The sequence below is a fragment of the Apteryx mantelli genome, chromosome 3 (genome assembly GCF_036417845.1).
Source record: "Apteryx mantelli isolate bAptMan1 chromosome 3, bAptMan1.hap1, whole genome shotgun sequence".
Taxonomy (NCBI): Eukaryota; Metazoa; Chordata; class Aves; order Apterygiformes; family Apterygidae; genus Apteryx; species Apteryx mantelli.
Window position 1 is genome coordinate 132008430 of NC_089980.1, and position 21895 is coordinate 132030324.

At 45.1% G+C, this 21895-nt stretch overlaps 1 protein-coding gene across 1 annotated transcript in view; it reads left to right on the forward strand.

Annotated features, from left to right (window-relative positions):
• EVA1A (eva-1 homolog A, regulator of programmed cell death) overlaps positions 1-12445 on the forward strand; it is a 220577-nt gene extending 208132 nt beyond the window's left edge. The window contains exons 7-8 of the mRNA XM_013957011.2: positions 3551-3724; positions 11004-12445. Coding sequence (XP_013812465.1) covers positions 3551-3724; positions 11004-11374 — 545 coding nt within the window. The 3' untranslated portion in view covers positions 11375-12445. The remainder of the gene's footprint in view (positions 1-3550; positions 3725-11003) is intronic.
• Positions 12446-21895: the final 9450 nt, after the last annotated feature.

A 21895-nucleotide genomic window follows, 5' to 3' on the forward strand; every position in this document is an offset into this window, starting at 1 on the left:
TGCTGGATTATAGTGTATGCAGACAAGTATTCATTTAGAAACTTGTTTGATTACATCTGTCCTTTGGACAAGTCAGAGGAAAAAAAAAGAGATTCTTCTTACATCTCACATGAGAGAAGTTATGCCTTACTCTCTCTCCTGAAAGACACCATTATTGCACAGCATGGTTTGCATGGGATGGCCAAAACCCAGCAGAAGTGGCCTCCCTCTGAGCCTTTCCTTGCTGATCTAGCACATGCACATAGACATCACATAGATGTCTATGCGTGAGCAACTACATCAAGCTCTAAGTGTTTGCTACAGGGAAAGCTGAATGACCATTTAGGATCTGTCAACTGTGTTGACTAGGGCAGGATTCAGTTGCCTCATCTTAGATGCACAGTGCTACTCGAGTTGCTCTGAAGTATCCAAGACATCTGCAGGAGCCTGGCAGATATGAGTTAGGATCTCTGAAAGACATCACTCTTGGGATGGTAGAGGCCAGGTGGGAAACTGCAGAGCATTTCAAATGGCAATAGACACTCCTGTAGGCAGCTGAATTAAACTTCTGATATTTGCTGACTTTTATGAGAGCTTAGATGTGTACCTACCTACAGATACCAACATGCAGATACATTAATTTTGGAATCCCAACTCCAAAGTAAGGTCTAATTCATGTTGCCTGTAGTAACTGTGCAGACAACAATGTTTCACCTATGTTGCATGTTGGCTAGTGGTTTGGTGTCTAGAAGGACCTTCTCGGGACATGTCTGCAATGGCAGGGCTGTGTGGGGCCCAGCTGACTGGATGACTGAGCTAGCTCTGGCATTATGGTGCTGCGCTGGAGCTAACTGGCCCTGCTGTGAGGCCAGGCTTATTAAGCTGATTAAGAAGCTCCGTAAGTCTAATGTGATTATTCTACATTCAGTGCTCAGGATAGTGCCTCCTGATGGCCCGTACTGTGCCCCATGGGTGTAACAGCCCACTCTGAGCTGGCTTGGGGCTCATTATTGCACACCCATTGCATGGTGGAAGCCACCACAGTATTTGCAAAGTTTCACAGAAAGGCCTTTTTCTTCCCAAAATCGTGCTTAAAACTTGCCTCTGCTGTGATTCCTGCAACTGGGCATTACTAGGTAAGTGGTGAGCTTTTACTGAACTCTCTTTGCCTTACTGTGCTGTTGACATACACTGCATCAGTCCATCTCCGTTTTTGTCACCCATTGCATCCTCTTCTCTGTTGCCTTTCCGAACAGCCCCTCAGTCTTGGACTGGGTGCGTAGGTGCTATTGACATAGCAATCCTGCTAATCTATAATGGAAGCTACCTTTGTGGCCAAATCTAGCCTATCAAGGCTCCTTTGATATTTAGGATTGTCAGTACAGAGTAAGCCCCTAGCCTTCATTTCCATCAATGGTCACAATGGAAGCAAAATCCAAAATCCATATGTAGGGATAGGAAAGGGGAGCTGAGACAAACCACTGACTGAGTCCTAAAAAGACTTTGCAAAGGAGCTTGGACTATATCTTAATGCCATCGCATAGAAGGTAGTAGCATAATTAGTAGCATGGGCAGCAAGGTAGGATTTAAACTGCAGAAGGATGGCCCACATGGTTCAGACTATACCAGGATCTTTTGGCTCAATGTAGATGTTCCCTGAGTGAAAGAAGTTACTTTGTTCTTAGCAAACAGCCCTGTGCAAGTGCTCAGGCCTCAAAGGTGAGAATAACTGGTGTGATAAATCATAACCTTTTTGCTCTTGTTTGAGTTTTTTTATCTGATTGCACTGCCATTGCCATTTCAGAAGAGAGGAAATTAAATCACTGAAAATTTACAACTGCTCTAGCAAAGGTGAATAACAGAAAGGTTTGCATTGAGGGCAGTGGCCCAGTTTTTAGAAATGACAAACATTTGCTTCCATGGATTTCTTTGCAGGAACAGTGGTAGAAAAAAATCAAGCCCCTTGTACAGACGTGGATTTACTGGTTAGTGAGAATAAGGAGCAGATTAGAGGGCATGTAATATTTCTAGTGCCTGCATATGAATTAAAAGTTTTTCCAAAGCCTTGCTATTGATTTCCTGCTGAATGTGCCTTTGCCCCTTTGTGCCCCAGTGCCTCCATTTGTAAAACTGATTTTCAGTGATCTCTGTGCTCCTGAACCTCTCAGATTCTTTAGATATTTTTCCCTTTTGGATGTGCCACCGAGGCATCCATGTCAGAAAACTTTGCTTGGGGGCCAGTTATTAACACCTTGGTAGCTTGTAATGTGTGGCTTTCCCAAGGCCACACAGCTATTCGGTGGCAGAGATATGACAGCACCCGCATTGCTTGGGGCTAATCTCTTGCAGTAACACCTGGGCATCCATCACCACCACGTCTCCTCTGAGGCAGATTAGGAGTTGGCATTGCTGCACACACATTCGTGCACTCAACCCCTCTCCATCCAGTATTACCTGTTCTCTTTGACACCCCTAAATGCCTGTTACTTGTTTCCCTGGGCTGAACCGCTTCCTGGCATGCATGGCGTGAAGCTGAACGTGACGGCTCGCTGTGCTGGGTTTGCGAGGAGCGCGGGCAGGTCGGCAGCCAGGGAGCACAGACATTCATGCCCTGTGACTGCTCCCAAGGTGCCTCTGCTTGCACAGCACTGATGGTATTGTATGAGATGGACCTGACAGTTTCCTGAATTTAATACTTGCAGATAAGTGGAAGCCAGGGGCAATTCTGTGATTTTTTTATGGTTCCTTGCTTGCTTTTTGGCCAGAACCAGATCCTGGGGAAGGAAGCCGGAAAACGTGTAATAGCTACAGTGAAACAATCACATGGATGATGGATCTGGATCCTGTGCACCAATTTTTGTGTGTGTTTAAAACAATTAGTGTTTTGTGACTAGTGGGGGTGTCTGCCAGCAGATCAAGGTGCAGGGAGTACTCAGCAGTGAGCTGATAAGGTCTGAAAGGGTCTCTTTGAGCCTCCTGGAATTAGCTGCCTTCTTAGCTCCAGTCTTCAACAAATAAAATCAAATCATTAACCCATGTTCGCTCACCTCTGCAAAGGGGAAATGATGTCTGGGTGAAACACAATGCGAGCAAGCTTCTGAAGGAAGTCATAAACTCAGATCTGCCCTTCCCTGAGAAGGCTGGAGAGAAAGCAGCTCTGTTTGCCAGGTGTGGATGGATCACTACAGAGTTAGTGTGACACCGGCAGAGGGTTGCCAATTCTATCTGTGTTTTCCGAGCTGGTGCGCTGAGTTATTACAAGCTTAGCTGAACTCACTGTTGATAAAAGCTCCTTTGATTTACATAAGAGAAAAGAAACCTGATTATATATTTGCCGTAACGTAGGTGGGTGTGTCTAAGTGGTGACATGAAAGAGCAGGAGACGGGGGGGAGAAGATGCTGTCTGGATACAAACACTGCATGTGTTCAGCTGAAGCTAACTGACAAGATTTAGTTGCCAAGGAGGGGAAATCTGGGTGGCTTTTTGCTGAGCAGATGCTGACCTTGTGGGGATAGGGCAGGACGGGGCTGGGGCACGTGCCTCGTTCCTCATTCCCTTTCTGTTCCAAAGCAGAGAAGAAGAAAGGGAGATCAGCCACCTTCTACCCTCTAGAAATCACCCCCTTCCTGCTTCCTGTGGATGAGACACAACCGCCAGCGTTCAACAGCAGCATGGAGCCCGTGGGTGTTAGCACGGAGATGGCACTGCTCAGCAACATCCTAGCAGCGTACTCCTTTATCACAGGTAGGTCTTGTGGCTGCAGTCTGCCTGGGCTCTCACCAGCTCTTTGTAGACCCTCAGTTGGGTCTACATTTCACAGTCACCTAGGGCTAAATCTGCCCCTGTGAACTGTTTATATTTTTCATTTGTCTCTCAGCAAGTTCTCCCTTGGAAGACCTGACCGGAGCAGCTCTAGCAGATAGTATATAACAGAGTTTACTGTGCTCTGCTTTCCCCTGGACTTGCTCTTATATGAAGTTAAATACAATGTAATCTTATATGTGGTATTATTCCTAATGCTCCATTTTCCTGGAGATCAAAGACTGGCTTATTAGGGAGGCAAGCTTGTTGTCCTGTAATTTGGAAAATGAGCAGCATTACCCTGCTTAAGAGAACTTGGCTTATCTTCAGTAGAAGTGTGAAGATGAAGTAACTTGAGAGTCTGCCTAATTGTATATTTAAATCTTGTTTGGAGTAAGATTTCCCTGGATCACAGTTTATCTTTTACCCACATGTGTCTTTCAAGTAGCAGAGGAGCTGTCTTCTATTTAAATTTACTTTAAAAAGTTGCTCTTGACATAAAGGTTGTGCTCCTTATTCAGTGCTTGGGGTCAATGCCACTGGTAGCAAGAAGTCCAGCAGAGACAGATGACGTAGTGCAATAATTTCCCATCCTGCAATTGCATGAGGGACCTTGTCACCAGCAGGGATTGCCTACAGAATTGGAGGAACCTACCCAAAAGAAGGAGGAGCACAGGCTGAGTAGCAGCAGCTGTACTAATTCAGCGTATTTTAGGCCAATCTCTGCTGCTTTCCTGAGAAGGAGGGCCCTGGTTTCTGTGTAACTAGTCTCCAAAGACAGGACATGCTGTTTGTAGTCACTTTTTCTTATGGGATTGAAAGCTGTTCTTCATTTGTTTAACGAAATATTTGTATGCACCTTGCCAGTAATATTAATGTCTTGCTCTTCCACTACCTGCTGCAAATAATTCTGTATACTGCTACAAGTCTGCTAGCACCATACTAATGCAATTAGGCAATTCTGTTGCATTAGGGTCTATGTAACTAAAACTCCTGTATTTGTGAGCCGCAGTTTTTTATGTCTTTGTGCCATTTGGTTTGCTTATTCATTAAATACTACTTATATCATTAAATACGCACTGCACTTTGGCAGCGGTCAGTAGTTAGTAAGAACATTCCCCTACATTTAGTGGAGGTTTCTTCTAAAAAAACCATGATGGTGAACCCAAGGTTCTGCCCCTTCACATGTCTAATGATGGCATCAGGACCTGGCTTTTCACGTCACCTTTAAGAAGCAGACAGCTTTAATGGAAGCAGTAATGTTCTTCACAAATGATGTCTGAGTAGGATATATTTTTGTTGCATGGACTTCTGGGAAAACAAACTTTAAATGAATCTTCTGTCACATTCTCCCCTCTCTTACCTGCAGCTGCTATTTCTGACATGAAAACGTCTTCATTCCCAAACGTACTATAAAATAAAATGCTGTTAACATTATTTTCCCCATCTGAACAGTACTAGGCAGCAGAAGGTTGCAGGAGTTATGGTAGGGGACAGCTGGGACTGAGATTCAGGACTGTTGACTGTGCCCCATGGACTTTTCTCTGTCTACCACAGTAGCACTCTTTGACCCTGTATTTGTTTTGTAGGGCACAAAGGCCTCGATTCATCCCCTTCACAAGGTGTCAATCTTGGCAGGATCCTCTAGATTTTACTGCAGCACAAATAATAAATAATGACAGCTTTAACTGTCCTGTTGATGTGGGATTTGCTTGCCCTTTTCACAATGTGGTCTCCCTGTGATGCGTTCAGATCCTCTGGATGTCAAATAGGTAAAGCTCAGATATCACAACTTTAATTTCCAGTGATGAGTTCAGGAGCTTGTTGTTAATGTTTTCCAGTGCACTTAACCATGGCTTTTAGATGAATTTTAGTGTCAATGACATATATGTTAAGTTTGTTACTTTTTACAAAAATCGATGTCTGCCTCATGGATTGAAACAACAGATACCCTAAACCATCTTTATCTGCTATGTGTAATTTAGCCCTCTGCATTTAACGGAGAGGATGGATTTGACATGGTTTATTTTGTTATACATGAATGTGAAGTGGTTTTAGATGATGTGTTCAAAGACAAGCTGTGTCACAGGGCACAAATATCATTTGCATAAAACTAGAGCACTGCAAAGCTCTCACCCGTCCTATTGCAGATTTTGAGCAACCAAACACTTGGAAATTTTTGCGCTTGTCTGAATTTGGGGGCCTGAAGGCAGCTTAAGCCACAGCAGCTGCTGATGTCCACAGTGGAGCTGTTATGGTGGCTCAGAAGAGGCAGGCTGTAGGGCAACCAGGGAGGGCCGGTTCACATATCTTCTCACTGCTCCTGACCACAGCCTCTGCGCCAAAGGGAAACATTAGTGCAAGAACTCCTGTGTTTCATGGCACCAAAAAGTCCCTGAGGTAAAAGTTGGATACTGAAACTACTGTATTCAGGATTTCCCTGTGCTGAGGAGTTGGCTCAAAACAGGAGTTTGCAAGAGAAAATTGTAAGCAGGCAGGGGCAATATAAAAAGATATATTTTTCTGTTGGGGCAGAGAGTAGTGTATACCCTCAGATCCACTGCAGGAAAAGGAAGTTACAGGCACTTGGTATTTCATGGGTCAAGTGCATGCCTGAAATGACGATCTGCTCTACTCCTTTTTCTGTCTCCAGACAGTGGGGTGTCTCTTAGTCTAGGGAGAACATCCAGAAGTCAGTGGGTCCCCTCTCACTGTTGTGAGTGTTTACTGTACAAAACAACAGGTCTGGGTGGGCAGCAGAAAATGAGGAGCCTTCAGGCACCTGTCCCTTGCACTGTTGGCACATGTAGGGTCTTACAGCGCACAGAGTGGAGAAGTATCTACATTGGAGAGAGGCTCTGTGCTTGTTTCCACCATCTTTTTGGCTGAAGTCCCCATGTAAAAGTTGGGAATGTTTCTATTGACAACCAAGGAGTGAAAAATCACAGCATAGCAGGAAGCAAAGCCTCTTTGCAGAAGTGCTGGTTTTCACCATCAAATTTGTTAGCAGTTGATGTTATGGTTAGGAGTATCAAAGCCAGCTAGGTGTCTCATCCCAGCTTTCAGAACCTTGAAAACAACATTTATTCAGAAATAGGGAGAAAGAGTGAGCAATGTCAATGAGGAATGAATTTTTCAGGTGAGGGGACCAAACAAAGAAGTCTGATTTAGGGCTTAGTCCTGCAAAGGACTCAGGGATGCCCTTAATTTGAAAGTTATTGTCTTTATACAATTAGGTTTTTAATTATATGCAATCTTTGCCTGTAAACCTCAGACCTGTTTTTTGCTATGGACCTGATCCAAAGCCCATCTGATGGTTTGGAAAGTCTTTGCTGATCTCAGTGACAGCTGGAACTGTCTTTGCAGTCACAGTGTACCAGCAAGACCAAACTGTGCATCGTGTTTGTATCAATATTAAGTGGCCAAGTCATATCAGAGCACTTCTAATGTCTTCCTTTGGAAAGAGGACTTACTCCAGTTTTGTTATTGCATTCATGCTGAAATAGTTGAAGGAAAACCTCCACAAATCCCTGTTCTCCTCCCATAAGCAAAGCTATGCTGCCAAGCTATTAACAAGGGTCTTCCAAAAAACAACCCAGGGGACATCATTCCAATTTTCAGACTGCTTGGTCTGAGCCTTATTAATAAGGGGCTCCTGGAGAGCTTCCTCTGTTCTACCAGGGGATTTCAGCAGCCTGTGGGGCTAACTGTAAATTCTCTAGAAGATATTGCTCCTACTGTTTGTCTGGCTATGCTTAATGCTGAACCTTTTACTAGGGCCTTTGGAAATTCCCCTCCCCACTGAGGTTTCTGACTGTATGAAGCCATCACAGGAAGCCAGCCTCGTTACTGCCCAGATTGGTTTTTATTTATTGAAACAATTTATTATAATAGCAATAACAACCTTGGCCTAGGGCATTTCCTGGGGAATTAATGGCAGTCTGGGCTGATGCTCCCAGCAGATTGTTAGCCCTCAGGAAACAGTCTCCGTAATTGCTGCTGGTTTGGTTGGAAAAACAAAATAAAATGTGTTTCTAATTTTTGACCAGTTTGAATGCCTAGAAAGTGGTGGCTTTTGTATAAAGGGTTATAAAGAGCATATATCTTTTGTGTTCATGGATTAAAAGCAGGCTTGAATCAGTGACATTTTCATCAATGCTTTCAGTCCAGAAAGAGAAATAACAAGAAGGGGAAAGGTAACCCCAGCTAAAGAGATTGACAGCAGCTTGATTCTGCTAAAAGTTTAGGAGGAAAACACAGCTATGAGCTGTCATCCACAGCAGTGGAAAAAAAGCTATACTGGTCAAAATCTATGTGTTAAAGGGTGTAATAGTGTACACACACACACGTATGCATATCAAAACAATGTTAAGTCCTGCTGCTGATATACATACCCCTTTAAAGAGTATTTTCCAATATAGGAAGTGTTTTGAGGTGCTTCAGTGTCTTGATGATGAGTCTGAAACACCATCAAGTTTTTGGAAGATGCTGAACATTTGTTTTCTAAAGAAAAGGCATCTTTTTTGGTCTTTGCAAGTAGGACAAGTGGTGGGGGAGTCTCAAAACCACTAATCAGGTGTCAAAACCCCAAATCCAGGCTATTGCTGACTTGGCTACTTGGAGTGAGAAAAAGCAGAGCCCCTGATTTTTAGCTTAAGTTGCTCTTTCGGCTGCGCAAAGAGAGATGTTGCTGTGTGAGTAGATTGTATGTATGATAAATGCCAAGACTGCAGTTGAACATAGGGTTACAGCTCAGTGAAGAAGTCCAGGCAGTGCCTCAGATGTTGACAGAGTAGCTGTAGGAGCTCATAAATGCCAGTGGAGCCCAAAGATTCAATTACAGCCATCTCACTGAATGAAGTACTATGGATACAGGCACAAGCTGGGTATGAAAAATGGTTGCTTAACTAGCAATTGAGCTGCAGCTTGCTCATGAGCTGTATGCAGTGGCAGGGAAAAAGGAATGTGGAGGAGAGAAGAAAAGGAAGACATGGACGAAAATGGGGGAAGAGAAACCACATGTGCCTGTGTCTCAGGCTCCAGTCTGTGTTTTTTTATGAGTTGCTTTAAAAGAGTGAGCAGTGGAACTAACGCAAGCAAATCAAGCCCATGTGTGTGCAGGAATGTGGCGCTCAGAAAAGTGTGCCCGGCATCCTGTCAGCCAGGCAGAGAGGAGGCAGACTGGACTGAGCGTCTTCCACGGCAAATAGACCAGTCCTGCTCATTTGTTCTTCCCATTTTGGGTGTCCTTGGAGCCTTTCTTGTGCCAATTTGTAAAGAAAACTCTGCATTAGTGTCTTGGTTTATATTGCACCTGGAGGTAAAAACAGTATCAGAGATGATTCCAGTTTTCCTGGGGTTTCTGAATCTCTGGAATTGAGGTCACTACTTTACACAGTAGCAGAGACAGCGTCTTTGCTATTGCATAGGCAGAGCTGCAGTTTTAAAGAAAGTTCTGTGCCTTGAATTCAGCATTACCATTAATTTCACTGGAGCCAGGATTTCACTCAGCCAGACTTCTACAAGAGCTACTGGTGCATCCTTCATGCCCGTTCTCATTCCTTCTCTTCTCCTTTACCTTTGGCTTTTTGCTGACTCTTTCTGGTCAAAATATCATAGCTTAAAACCTCTGGCCTTGGCCTCACTTCCCTTTCCAACTACTGCTGCATTTCTTTCCTCTCTTTTTACGGACTTGTTGAACACATCAGTTGCAGTTCTTTCCTCCCTCTTTGTTGTAGTCCCTCTTCAGGCTGTTTTTTTCTCGTGCCCTCTGCTCTAACCACTTAAGCTACAGTCTCATGTTTTATTAGCCGGATTTCAGACTTGCACAACACCTTCCTTGCCCTTGGCCTGTCAGTCACCTTTTAGATCCCTTTGGTTAGAGAGAATGTGCAGAGTAAAAAGGAACTGCCTGTAACTGTGCCATGAGCTTCTCCAGGCAATGACCTTCACAGAGCCTTGAACCATGCACAAAACAGTGTTTGGGTTCTGACCACAGAATCGTAGAATAATTTAGGCTTGAAGGGGCCTCTGAGGTCACCTGGTCCAGCTCTCTACTCAGAACATGGCTAACTTCAAATTTAAAGGCAAGTTTTAAGTTAGAGCAGGTTGCTTAATTTCATGTCCTGTTGAGTTTTGAAAATATTCAGATAATTTCCGGTTTGTCTTCTGCAAACTTCCTTTAAGGAAACCAGCCAGAGAAGGCAATTTCTAAAAACACAGTGGAGAAAGTGAAGGTAGAGTGGAGTTGTTTAGTCACAGAGATCTTTCTCAGCTAGTTCTCAGCTGGTGGGAACTATTACAGGTCCATCACCAAGTTCAAAGGTGCTGGACACATCTGAGGAACCAGCTCTATCCTTGAGTTCCTTTCAGGACTTCCACCAGACACAGTGGAGTACAGAGGGCCTTGGCACTTCTGCTTGATTCATCTTCTCCCTTTCAGTGTAGCTATAACTCTGGAATGTGCTGGGATGATTCAGCCCAGGGAAACTGCAGTAACGTTTATCATAATTATGCTTCTAAGAAGTCCAATGAATCAAAAAAAAAAGTAGTAAATAAACAAGATGACCTAGTTTAAAAGGCATTGTGGATCCTTTGGAGTCTTGTTGTATCACCTCTGAAATGTTGTTATGCAGGATCCATCCTGTTAGTGTACTAACTCCAACTATGCTTGCGTAGCACAGGTATACGCTATGGTGGTCTGGGCAGAAAGCCAGCACACTTGCCTTAGATAAGCAAATCAAACCTATGAATAAATAATATGCAATTTTCCATGCTGCAAGGCTTGCCATTTCAGCTTGGCGACAGCTCAGAGAGTATATAAAGCTTTATGATCATCTTTATTCCTCGTACAATGATAATGGATGTGGCAGAAAGGTGCACTTAGCTGTTGCTGAGTATACAGCATCCACATCTCAATCCCACTCGCACCGCCACTGAAATCGGTATTTAATTCTATGGGCTGCTCCTTTCGATTCCAGACAACTCTAAGATGTAACTGTTGCTAGCCCACACTCTGCATGCGGGTAAACGACTTGGCAGCAAATCCACCCTCTAAATTCCCCTTCCTGATTTCCCCGGGGAGAGCAACGGAAGGCTTGGGAGCATAAGGAACCATCAAGAACTCTGCCTCTCCAGAGACCATTGCAGGTACTTGCACAGGGAACCTGTGTGTGCTTTAAGGAATTTTCGTCTCTGATAATCATTTTCTTTCCCCTTCCAGAAAACCCAGAGCGGGCTGCTCTGTATTTTGTCTCTGGGGTGTGCATTGGACTCGTCTTGACCCTGCTCGCCTTGGTGCTAAGGGTGTCTTGCCGAACTGACTGCAAACGCTCATCCGCGAAAAAGCCTCCACGGGAGCGGGACAGCGACAGCGACAGCAGCGACAGTGATGACGATTCAGACACCACTTCGGACCTGTCGGCCCGCAGGCACCGCAGGTTCGAGAGGACTTTGAACATGAACGTCTTCACTTCAGCGGAGGAGCTGGAGCGAGCTCAGCGGCTGGAGGAGCGGGAGCGCATCATCCGGGAGATCTGGATGAACGGCCAGCCCGACATCCCAGGGACCAGGAGCCTGAACCGTTACTACTAAGCGATGGGGAATCCCCACAGTCCAGCTCTGCAGCCTGGGGCTCCTCCACGTGTGATAAAGAGCAGCGGGAGGAAAGGAGTATTACGTGGGTGTCTCCCCTTTTCCTTTCAGGAGTGCTACGTGGTGCGGTGTGGATGGACAGCAATAAAGCTTTCCCCGTCTCCTTTTCCCTGACATATTGCTATTGCTCCTCTTCATAGAGACTCTCTGGTTACAACAGAGGTGGTTGCCAACTTCATTTCTTACTAGTAGGCAGGAAGCTGACAATTAACGTCCTCCCATGTGGGGCTTTGAGTTTGGTGTGCTGCGGTACAATTGCTCCTCTCTTTGTTGGGGAGAGAAGTCATCCAGGTTTCGGTTTTGATTTTGGATTTTTTGGTTTCCCTTTCCTGAGGATTTTGGGATAATTGTGAACAAAACTGCAGTTCTGGAAAATGATTTGGCAAGGGAGGGGGAGGTACATCCTGACCAACTGTCTTGTGACTTCAGAAGCCATGAGATTAACCTAATTAAAACCCAACGGCAAATATGACTTATTAAGAACCGGGGAACGGGGTGGGGGGAGGGGGGATTCTTCCATCGTGAAATCATCTCGGTGCTTGGATGTTTGCCATAGTGTATACAGTTATTTATGGCTGTCTTTTCATCTTCCTTTTCAATGGGAGCATTTTTTTTACTGACACCTCAGGGATAAAATCCTATTATTTTTCTGAGTCCGTTCTCCCTGCTGGCCCCTGTCAAACAACCCACCTCCAACAGTGAAATTATGGTAATATAAGAGATGTGTCAGTGATTGGTGAGATGTTAACAACCTCAAAGAGGTTGAAAAGGGTTTTCTTTTTGTGTGTTTTGTTTTAAATATATAAATATATATATTTGAAGATGCTGCACAGGAATGTGCCTTATTCTTTTTTTGTTGTTAAACTACAGTTTTCCTATGAATAGCAATGCACAATGTTTTATATATTTTATTAAAAAATAATAAAAAAAAGGTTTACGTTTACCAGAGGAAAATGGAGACAAAAGAAGCCACATATGACAGCAGAATGGGAAATAAATGCTAAATAAACTCTGGTTGCTTCTACACACTTGAATTTGCATCCTCACTTTTGACATAGGTGTTGCTTGAGGGAAATGTGTTGGCACAGTAAGGCACCTCTGCAGGCAATCAGGGCTGACATCCTCTCCAGGCAGGAGCCTGGAGACACTTTTTCCTTTGGCCTCAGCCCGTCAGTCTGCTTCTGTGATGCACGTGGGCAGAAGCAGCTGAGGGATGAACTGGTTCTCAAAGGCCCATCCCAAAGGCTACCCGTGTCAAGGGAAAGAGCCCCAGTGATTTCACGATGCTTTGAGTCTGTCTGTGCCAGTCCCAAATCATAGCAGGACAAGAAGCAAATGCTAAATGAACCAAAATAGCACTTGGAAAAAAAAGGTAAAACATGTTTTAGTGCTCCTCCAGCTGCCCTGCGGAGTGTTCGATGGGCTATTGGCATCCTGCTTATCATCTAGCTGTTGAAGTTGTGACTTGAGTCACAGCACTTCAGGCATTAAACTTGGTGTTCCTGAGGTCTGCGCCGCACTGCTCTGGGGTGGCAGGGGGGTTGAAGCAGGGCTCTGGGATGTGCTCCTCCCTCGCTTAGGCATACTTGTTTCTTAAGTTTTGCCAAGTGCTGACAAAGCAAGTACTGACTGAAAGCTCTGACTGCCCAGAGCTTTCCCCTAGCCTCGCTGAGAGACGAAGACAGACGGACTTGCTTGCAACACGGCTGGGTCCATTAGGACACAGCTAGCATCCCCGGGGAAGAACATGGATTCGTCTGCCATGCCGGATAGCTGCGTGGCAGGACAGCACCAACCCAGCCTTCCTGGCAGGCTTTGGGGTGGCCGGGGGGTTGAAGCATTCCACAGTTTTCGTTCTCTGGCCAAGGAAAGTTGCATTTGAAGAGCCCATAGCTGCCTTCTCCTCGTACTTGCAGGGTGGGAGCAAAACTGAGCAACGGGTAATGCTGGTAACGTCCGAGATCAGGCCAGCCAGTGAGAGGTGGCTTCGTCTGGGAAGGCAACGCTAACACTGCAGAGCATTTCCTGTTCCTGAGCCAGCACAGCTTCAAATGCGAAGGCTCAGTATTGACCTGGGATGGATTTTATGGCTGATGTTTAGTAATAAAGCAGAAGGCAGGTGCTGAATCCCAGATGAGCCACCAGGTTGCTGTGCTTTAGCGGAAGTGCCGAACGCACTGTGCAGAGGATGTAGAGGAGCAGAGTGACAAGATGACATCAGCGGGGTCAGTTTTGTTAGCCATGTGTTTTCCCCTATAACAAGATACTTTCCCTCAACCTTGGTCATTAAGGGACAGCAAATTTTCAGATCTGGAGTGCTGTGTCCTCAGAGATATGTTGCAAAACTGATTTAAAAATGCTATAAATGAATGAATTTATGTATATGATTTTCCCAAATGAATATTTTTGACCAGAGGAAAGAACAAGCGGGCTAAGTCTGAGTGTACTTCATATACAACCCAGGGACTGAAATACCTGCTTCGAGTGTAAATCACAGCTGAGTCCATGTTACGAACTGATGGACAATCCTCCCTTAGCATTGCTAGCATTGCTGTAAATCTCCCAGCTGAAGCCTGCAAGACAGAAGAGCAGGTTGTGCACGTCTCTTTACAAAGCTGAGCAGACAAGCCCAGCTCAGCCTTGCCCTAGGTGACAGGGTGTAATAGAAGTAAACAGTTTTCACAGCACATGCTGTACTTTCATGTACCTTCTAGCTCCTTTCGTCTCAGGGCCATGCATTTCTAAAAGGCTTTCACTAAAAAAAAAGAAAAATACAATCCTTTCAGCTACCATAAGTAAAAGACTTTAAGTCATTCTGTAACTATGTCTGGATTTGTCCCAAAACTGCTGAATAGTTTTTTTGGGGGAAACAGTCAAGATTCACAGGGCAGGAATCAGTGGTTTGCCTTTAACTCTAAAAACTGACAGAGCTAAAACACTCATCCAGAATACAGAAGAGTCAGATTCATGGTGGGAGGGGGTCAAATCCATATTTCTTAGTCCGCAGAAGAATAGCTTAAGGACACAGAGCTTTAGATTTGGCTGCTCTCAATCTTCTGTGTTGCACTATCTCGCATGTAACATTTAAACACTTTCATGGCTAGAGATCAGAGAACGGAGACTACTTCTCTACCAGGCTACTGTGAATCCCTCTTGTAGGAGGTTGTGCCTAGCTCTGCTCTCTGCTTCCATGTTTATTTAATTTTGTACATCAGAGTTGAATATTGTCATCAGGATAACACTTGCCAAATTCCCCAAGACAGAGAAAGGAGTTGAAATCAACTTTTCCTATTTCACAAATTAATTTCCCAATCACTGACCTTTTGGATTAAAAGATGCTGAGTTCATTTTCTGTGGAGAATCTATTCTTTGTGCCTCAGTTTGCCTTTATAAAATGGGGATAAGAGAGCAATTCTGGATTCTGAGCTGCTTGGACAGCTGGTAATAAGGGGAACCATGTGGTATTGTATTTAAAGGAGATGGTGCTGTAGTTACTGTGTACAGTATTTTGGGCTGCAGGCCTGTGTCAGGTGAATCTCAGGAAGGGAAACGGCTGTGCTACATACCTGGACACTTTCAACCTTCTGCAAAGTACAGGACGCTTGGATTAATAACAACAGAGTCATTAAATTACAGATGCATAACTTGTATCATGGTAGTTTTGTAAATGACAACGACGGGTTGGACAATCAAGGCTCCTACTCCTGGGAGAACCTAAACACCTGGAAACGATGGGTCAGACTTTTGAGGTGTTGACCCACGTTCATTACCGTTCTGCGGCAGATTGGGCTGGTTACAGAATATAACAGAAGAGACTGCAGAAAGGTAGCTTGCTACCGTTGTTAGGTACATGCTATGCTTACTTACTCACTTCCCATTGCCCTTGACTTCTCAGGGCCATTTTCACCTCCCGCTATCATCCAGTCTATTGCCGCTGACCTCTGATGTGGACCTGTGTTCAATGGACCCTGAAAATATTGGTAATACGGCGTTTGCTGCCTTTCCCATGTCCACCCTGGTGTTCATATCCTCAAAGGATTCCAGCGAGTTAATGAGCCATGCCTTTCCCTTCCAGAAACCACAGTGCCACTACTTAACCCCTTGCCTGCCGTCTTGCTCAGCACCCCGGGGGCTGCACAAATAAAGCAAGTTCACTTAGCCATTGTACTGCCAGAATGTAAAGCATATGCTCATGGTGCCGTGGGGGTCTGAATTTCCTCTTTTGCCGCATGGACTCTCTTGAGTTTCCTGAGGCATCGCAAGCAATTAATCATCTTAGACTGGCCCAGAAATCCTTCTGCTCACAGTCATTACTGAGGTCTCCATCATAGTGACATTTTAATAATCTGTTCTGAGTTTCTAGTGTCCTTAGATACCCGGAAAAAAAGTAATCTCAAGGTATTGTTTGCCTTTCCTTGACCACTCTTTTTAGAATTGGCACAGCTTGTCTCCTCACACACTTTCCTCCCCTTTGTATATTAGTTTATTTTTGTGATTTTTTCCAAAGGACTGTCACAGTTAAGCGTAATTCACCCAAAAAGGCAGTAATGGCTTTGGTTCATTACACTACAGCTCATCTTTATATTGCAATAAATGTGCACTTGCTGCATCCTGGTCTGAAGGTGTTCACTTGCTTGGAGTGGATGTGGTGGTTTAGTATAATTTAACCAAATCAGCTGATTTGGGGGCTTCAGATCACTCACCTTCTGAACAGACCTGCTCCAGCAACATCAGCGTAATGGTCACAGCTTGGAGCATTGCATCAGGGAGCCCTTCCTCCCTCAATTACAGTATGTACTGGCTGAACTCTGGTCACCTGAAAGCTGTTCAGAGGTGTATGTGTGGTGGATGCTCTGGGAAGTGCATTCTGGTGGATGCTTGTTCGTATCATGAAAGCCTAATGGTTTTCTTGTGGGCCTCTCCAGAAGAAAACTGAAGGAATGAAAGGGAAGCAGCCTGACTTTGTCCTTCTCAATGCTAAAAGAGTGCTGCTGGCCCAAGGTTTCCCTTGGTGTGGTGAGATACAGGATGCGTTTCTGGGACGAATGACTGGAAGCATGACCAACATTACTCCAGAGGCAGGTCTGATGGACACCACCACCTGACTCTCTTTCCCCTGCATCTGCACTCTGGTGCACAGCTCAGGAAGGTCCTCAGCAGGAAAGGAGGTGCTGGACCAATGTGCTGCACTCTGAACCTCTGAGCAGAGTCCTTGGGCAAGTTTGGGAAGGAGGAGAGGGCAGTCATGCTGCCAGGGCTGTCCTCACCAGGCCAGGTTTTCTGGTGCCACAGCTCCAGAAGAACCAGGGGAATGGAGCTGCACTTTGCTAGCCAGAGGCAATCTGATGTAGTGCAGGGACACTGTAGTCATGACCATGAGCATGACCAGGCACCTATGATCTCCATCACTATTATTACAACCAGTTAAAAATGGCAAGGATTGCTGGCCTGCTTTTTTAGGACCAGTCTCTGAGAGGTAATCTGATTTTTCAGCACTGGAGAAATCACTGATTTGGGGTCTGGGAGGATATTGGTGGTAAGTTGCCCATCTACATGCATGCATCAGCACCAGCTTCACAGTGCACAGAGCAAGTCAGGGTGCTCAGCGCCAGTGGTTTCTGGATGAGGGGCAACTTGACCTCAGGCAGACTCTAATCAGAGACCGGTGGAGAGAATAAACCCTCCTGGCACTAACGCAACTCTCTACACAGGTCCTGTGGCCCAGCGAGAACAGCACAGGCATTTCTTCCTACATGAGCATCTTGCTCAGTGCAAATGTCTCCCATGCCTAAAAGAGAAACTCAGGGCTAGAGATGGACATAACAACATCTGCAGCAGGAAAACACACTCACTCACACACTTGCAAACCCATTTGCTTCTTAACCACACAGTGCTGTTAGCATGAACCAGAAAATATTTCAAAATATGCTCATATTTTGATGGACAGCAAAGTTCAACCCAAGAAAAGCCACCACCTGATTTTTTTGTTTTGTTTTGCCTGCTTTCTCTCTTTCCCTGTCATCCAAATGGTATAAATAATAAATTGGTGAAATTAAAGACTAAACCCCCTTCCCAAGACCTAAGCAAAACCAAGCACGTTTCATTTTTTTTTCCGTTACACAATGAACTCTTCTAAACTGAAGTGCATTGCAGAATCATTCTGTTGGGCAAATTTTTTTTTTTAAAGTTAATTAAAAAAGTGAGTTCCCTAAAGAAGCTGCTGTGTTTTCTTGTCTGCTGTCCTTCTAGACAGCCATCTAATGAATGGAAGGGGCTTGATATTGTGCTAATGCCCAATCCCCAGGAGTGTCATCATTCTTTGGTGGCATTTTTCTGTGATATGGACCAATCCCTCCTACATCACTCCCTTGCTGAGTAACCTCTTACTGTCCTCCTCCCATCCCCCCCCAAAATGCCCGACTAGAGCTAGGATTGTAAATTGTGGCAGGCCACATCCCTGCGGGTGAACTCTCCTCCGTCTCTCCTTCTCCTAGCTGGTGGGGACCTGTGCTGTCCTTTTTCCATTTATTGCTGAGAAAAGGCACATTTTTCACGGCAGCAGAATGGGTCTTGGCTTTCATTAGTTCATCTGTCATTTTTCCTGTCAGAGAACAAATGGGGAAAAATCAAAACCTGGCTTTGGATTTCTTTTTTTTTCCTGTTAAAGGACATTGTTTTGAACAAAGCTGGGTGACTGCTAAGCAAAGCAAATCCTCATGTTGTGGCTGAGTTTGGACAGGGCAAACTCAGTTTTGAGGGGAACCTATTTCTGCCAAGTCTTTGCATTCTTTGCCAAATGCAAACATTACCACTTTGGCACCTCCTGAGAGCTTCAATCATTCTCCTGCCTAATAAGCTTTTGTTTTTGGAGCAAGCATTTTCTGAGGACAAACAGTGATGATTGATGGGAACAAAGTCAAATTGCTTTCTTTGAGCTATGAGAAAACACCTTTCCCTTTCTATTATGACTTCAGGAAGAAATATAAGCTATAATGATATGATGGAAAGTGGCATTAAAAAAAACCCTGAAACAAGACATCTAAATGAAAAGGCACCTTTCTTTAGAGCTCCTGGCAGGGCCCTGACTTGGCTTGTTTATTTTCTGGTTATGTCTGGAGTCTGATGTTACTCTGTATCATGAGTGAAATACAAGCTCCCTGCAGCACTTTTCTGTGGATGTGGTGCCATGCTGGAAAAACATCCTCTGGCTTTTAAAAAGCCGGTAATTTGTGCATTCCATTTCTTGCAAAGGTCTTTAAAACATCCTTTTATGTGGAATGATCCTCGCCTCACTCTTGGGGTAAGGGGACTTTTGTTTAAATGAATGAATTGTACAGAAGGGACAGAAGTAGTTCTCCTTTCTCCAGCTCCTGCGTTTTTGGAGTCTCGAGACCACCCAGTAGCAGAGGAGCTCAGAGGCATCCAGTGCTTTTCCTAAATTGTTCTTTGTATGAATTGCTTTCCTTTCTGGAAATTACACTGTACTACTCAAAAGTAACAGGCCCAGTGAGGTGTGAGGGTTGGTGTTTCAGCCCATAGCTGTCCTACGTGTCCGAGTCCCAGAATGATTAGAGCACCAGCAAAACATCTGTATCTTTCTGGCATCTTTTAAAAGGACAATTTCAGATGAAAAGTTCAAGAAGGCTCGAGCAAACTAAAGTAACTCAGAACTGGTGACTTTTTCCTGGAACTAGAAGTGAATGGGCAATGATCAACCTCACCTCCAAGAACTGACAAACCCCCCCCCCAAAAAAAAAAAAAAAATCAAAACAGTTGCTAATGATACTGCCCAGAGAATAAGGAGCTCATGTGTTTTGGTGCTCACCAGACAGCAATTCCAAAGGCTGTGTTTTCTAGGAAGGAAGGTTGAATGCTGCCTGCCAAGTCCCTGGAAGGTGCCACACACGATCCCGGCATGCTTTTTGTGACTCTCTGCTGATGCTTCCTCTGCTACAGCAGCATCTCAGAAGGCTTTGCCTGCTGTCAGGGTTTACAGTACCAGTGATGGTATGGTCCTTATCCAGATTGCCCTGTGGCCCATGGGGAGGGAAAACACCACCAGCACAGGAAGGGACGAGGCAGTTGGAGCTCAGCCTGTTTCCAGCTGGGGGGGACCGTTGCTGGCCATCACTCCCAGCTGACCCAGTGTTTCTCCAAGGTGTCTCCTCCTCGCTGTGCTTACTGCACGAGCTGCCTTGAGCCATACCCCGGCACTGGGAAGGAGCGCTGGGGCTCCCGGGCTGAGAGCCAGCCACCGCGTCCCTGCTTAATCCAGGACAGCAGCATGGCTTCTGCGTCCTGTGACCTGCTGCAAAGGGAGGAAAAGCTGTTGTCTGCTCACCGAGGGCCGACTGACGCGAGGAGGCAGGCAACAGCATGGGATCTTGGGGAGCTGTAAAAGGGTGTGTGATGTGTGGTTCCATACTGGGGAGAAGAGAGCAGAGCAGAGCAGAGGTGTCAAGGACACCTTGGGGGCTGGCAAATAGAGACCCTTGACTCCGGCCATGGCCCCCCACCTTGCTCCCTGGGTCCCCCTCTCCCCAACCCCAAGGCCTTCCAAAATCCCTCCCAGCTGTAATCCTTCTGGAGGCAGGTTTGCCTGTGTAGACGTGAGGAGCCAGGTCATGACACACTCTCCAGGAGGCTACACGGTCCTTTTGGATGAGAGCCTGATGCAGTTTTAGTGCATGACCCAGTTCCAGCACTGAAAACATTTTCTGGTGAGGAATAGATCCTCTCTATCTTCCACAAAAGAAATATTTAATTTCTTCTCCTAAACAGCTTAGTATGGCTGGTGCTGTACAGCCAATTCAGTTCACTGGCGGGATGTGATATAGCGCAGGCATATTTATACATTGGCAAATAAAATATACTCAGATTTCCAGGGTGGAAAAGTGCCATTTAAATATGAGTTAATTATATTTACTTCCTTATCGTAAAGTGCCATTCAAAAGCAAAAGCAGCAGTGACAGCAGTCAATGTTTATGTCTCATACACCCACACAGACTCCTTCCAGGGAAAGGAAGGAGTAAATAATTTTTGAATGTGTCATTTTGATTTGGACCACTTCTATTTTATATCAGGTTATTAAAGTATCAGAAAAAAGCATATTTTTGACTAGTAATCTGAAATGTTTCAATTAAAAATTACCTAATGGGGATGAGTTGAGAAACCCCATTGCAACTGACCCTTTTCCACAAATTTGCCTTTTTCTTTTTTTTAAACAAAGAAATGTTTTGCTGAAAGCTTCTCAGCTACTTCTACTAAAAGAGCCAGTGAAGCTAAAGCTAAAGTCAGGCTAGACATAAAACAGACTTTTCTAATAACAGCAGTAATTTGCGATTGGAAAAAATTAGCAAGTGGTGGTTTGTACGTGACTGGGAAAATTTTTAATCGGGACAGGGGGTTTCTAAATGACATACAGCATTCTGAATCAAATGGAAATTTAGGGAGGGCCTTGACATCTGTGAGACAGGATGTAATATTAGATGATCAGAGTGGCTCCTGCCAACCTATGGCAGAGACCTGCTTCCGCAGGCGATGCACGGCCTTCGGCTAAATGCAGGGGTATGTTATGGCCCACAAAATAGCAGTAGAGCTACCTAGTGGTAACACAGCGGTATTCAACACCATCTTCTGCTTAGTGATCCTCCCATGTGGAGACATTTTGGCCCCAAGCGGTAGCTGGCCCAATTAAGGGAAAAGGACTTATTATAGAAGTATTTCCTGGAGATTTTCCATTTGCTTAAGTGGCTGAGGAGCTGGAAGTCCTGGATTTGCTTTCTTGGCATCATGTCGGTGGGCTCGCTGGGAGCCCTTGATGTCCCATGGGTGCCGTCAGCCTGGTGGGTGCTTGCCAGGGTTTGCAGCTGGCACGAGTGTAGTACAGAGGGAAGCAACTGACATTTTATATTAAAAATGTGTCTTGGAGCATCATGTACTCTGGTTTCATTGAGTGCAATGGGTAATAATGGGATATTTCTTTGCAGATTCTCCTCCCTCAAGCTTCCCCTCCTGGCCTTGTGTGCCAAACCCCTCTAAAACTCTAGCATGGCTTGCAATGACACCTTCTGCCTCTTTGCATGATCATGGCAGCGCTGTAGAGCTTTGCAGAGAGTTTATTCAAGATATGCCTGTGAGGACAAAGGGCATTGTTATGTTTAGCATGCCTGTCTCAGAGCTAGGGGGAAAAAAAAGCAATGAAAAAGCAAGATCAAAATGTCTCTCAGTGAAGCTCACCCTTGGGCGTTGGACTACACAGCTGTTCCTATGCTTGACCACCATCCAAAGAGGCAGGTCAGCTCTGGATGGCTGCCTCATTCAGCAGACAAAGCAAACCTAAAAATGGGCACCAAAGGAATGTGAAATCTGCACTGGTTCTTGGGTGCTGAGAAAGCAGCTTCTGTGGCATTTTGGTGTGCAGACACTGTTCCTGGTGTTAAGCCCCTCCGAGATTTATAA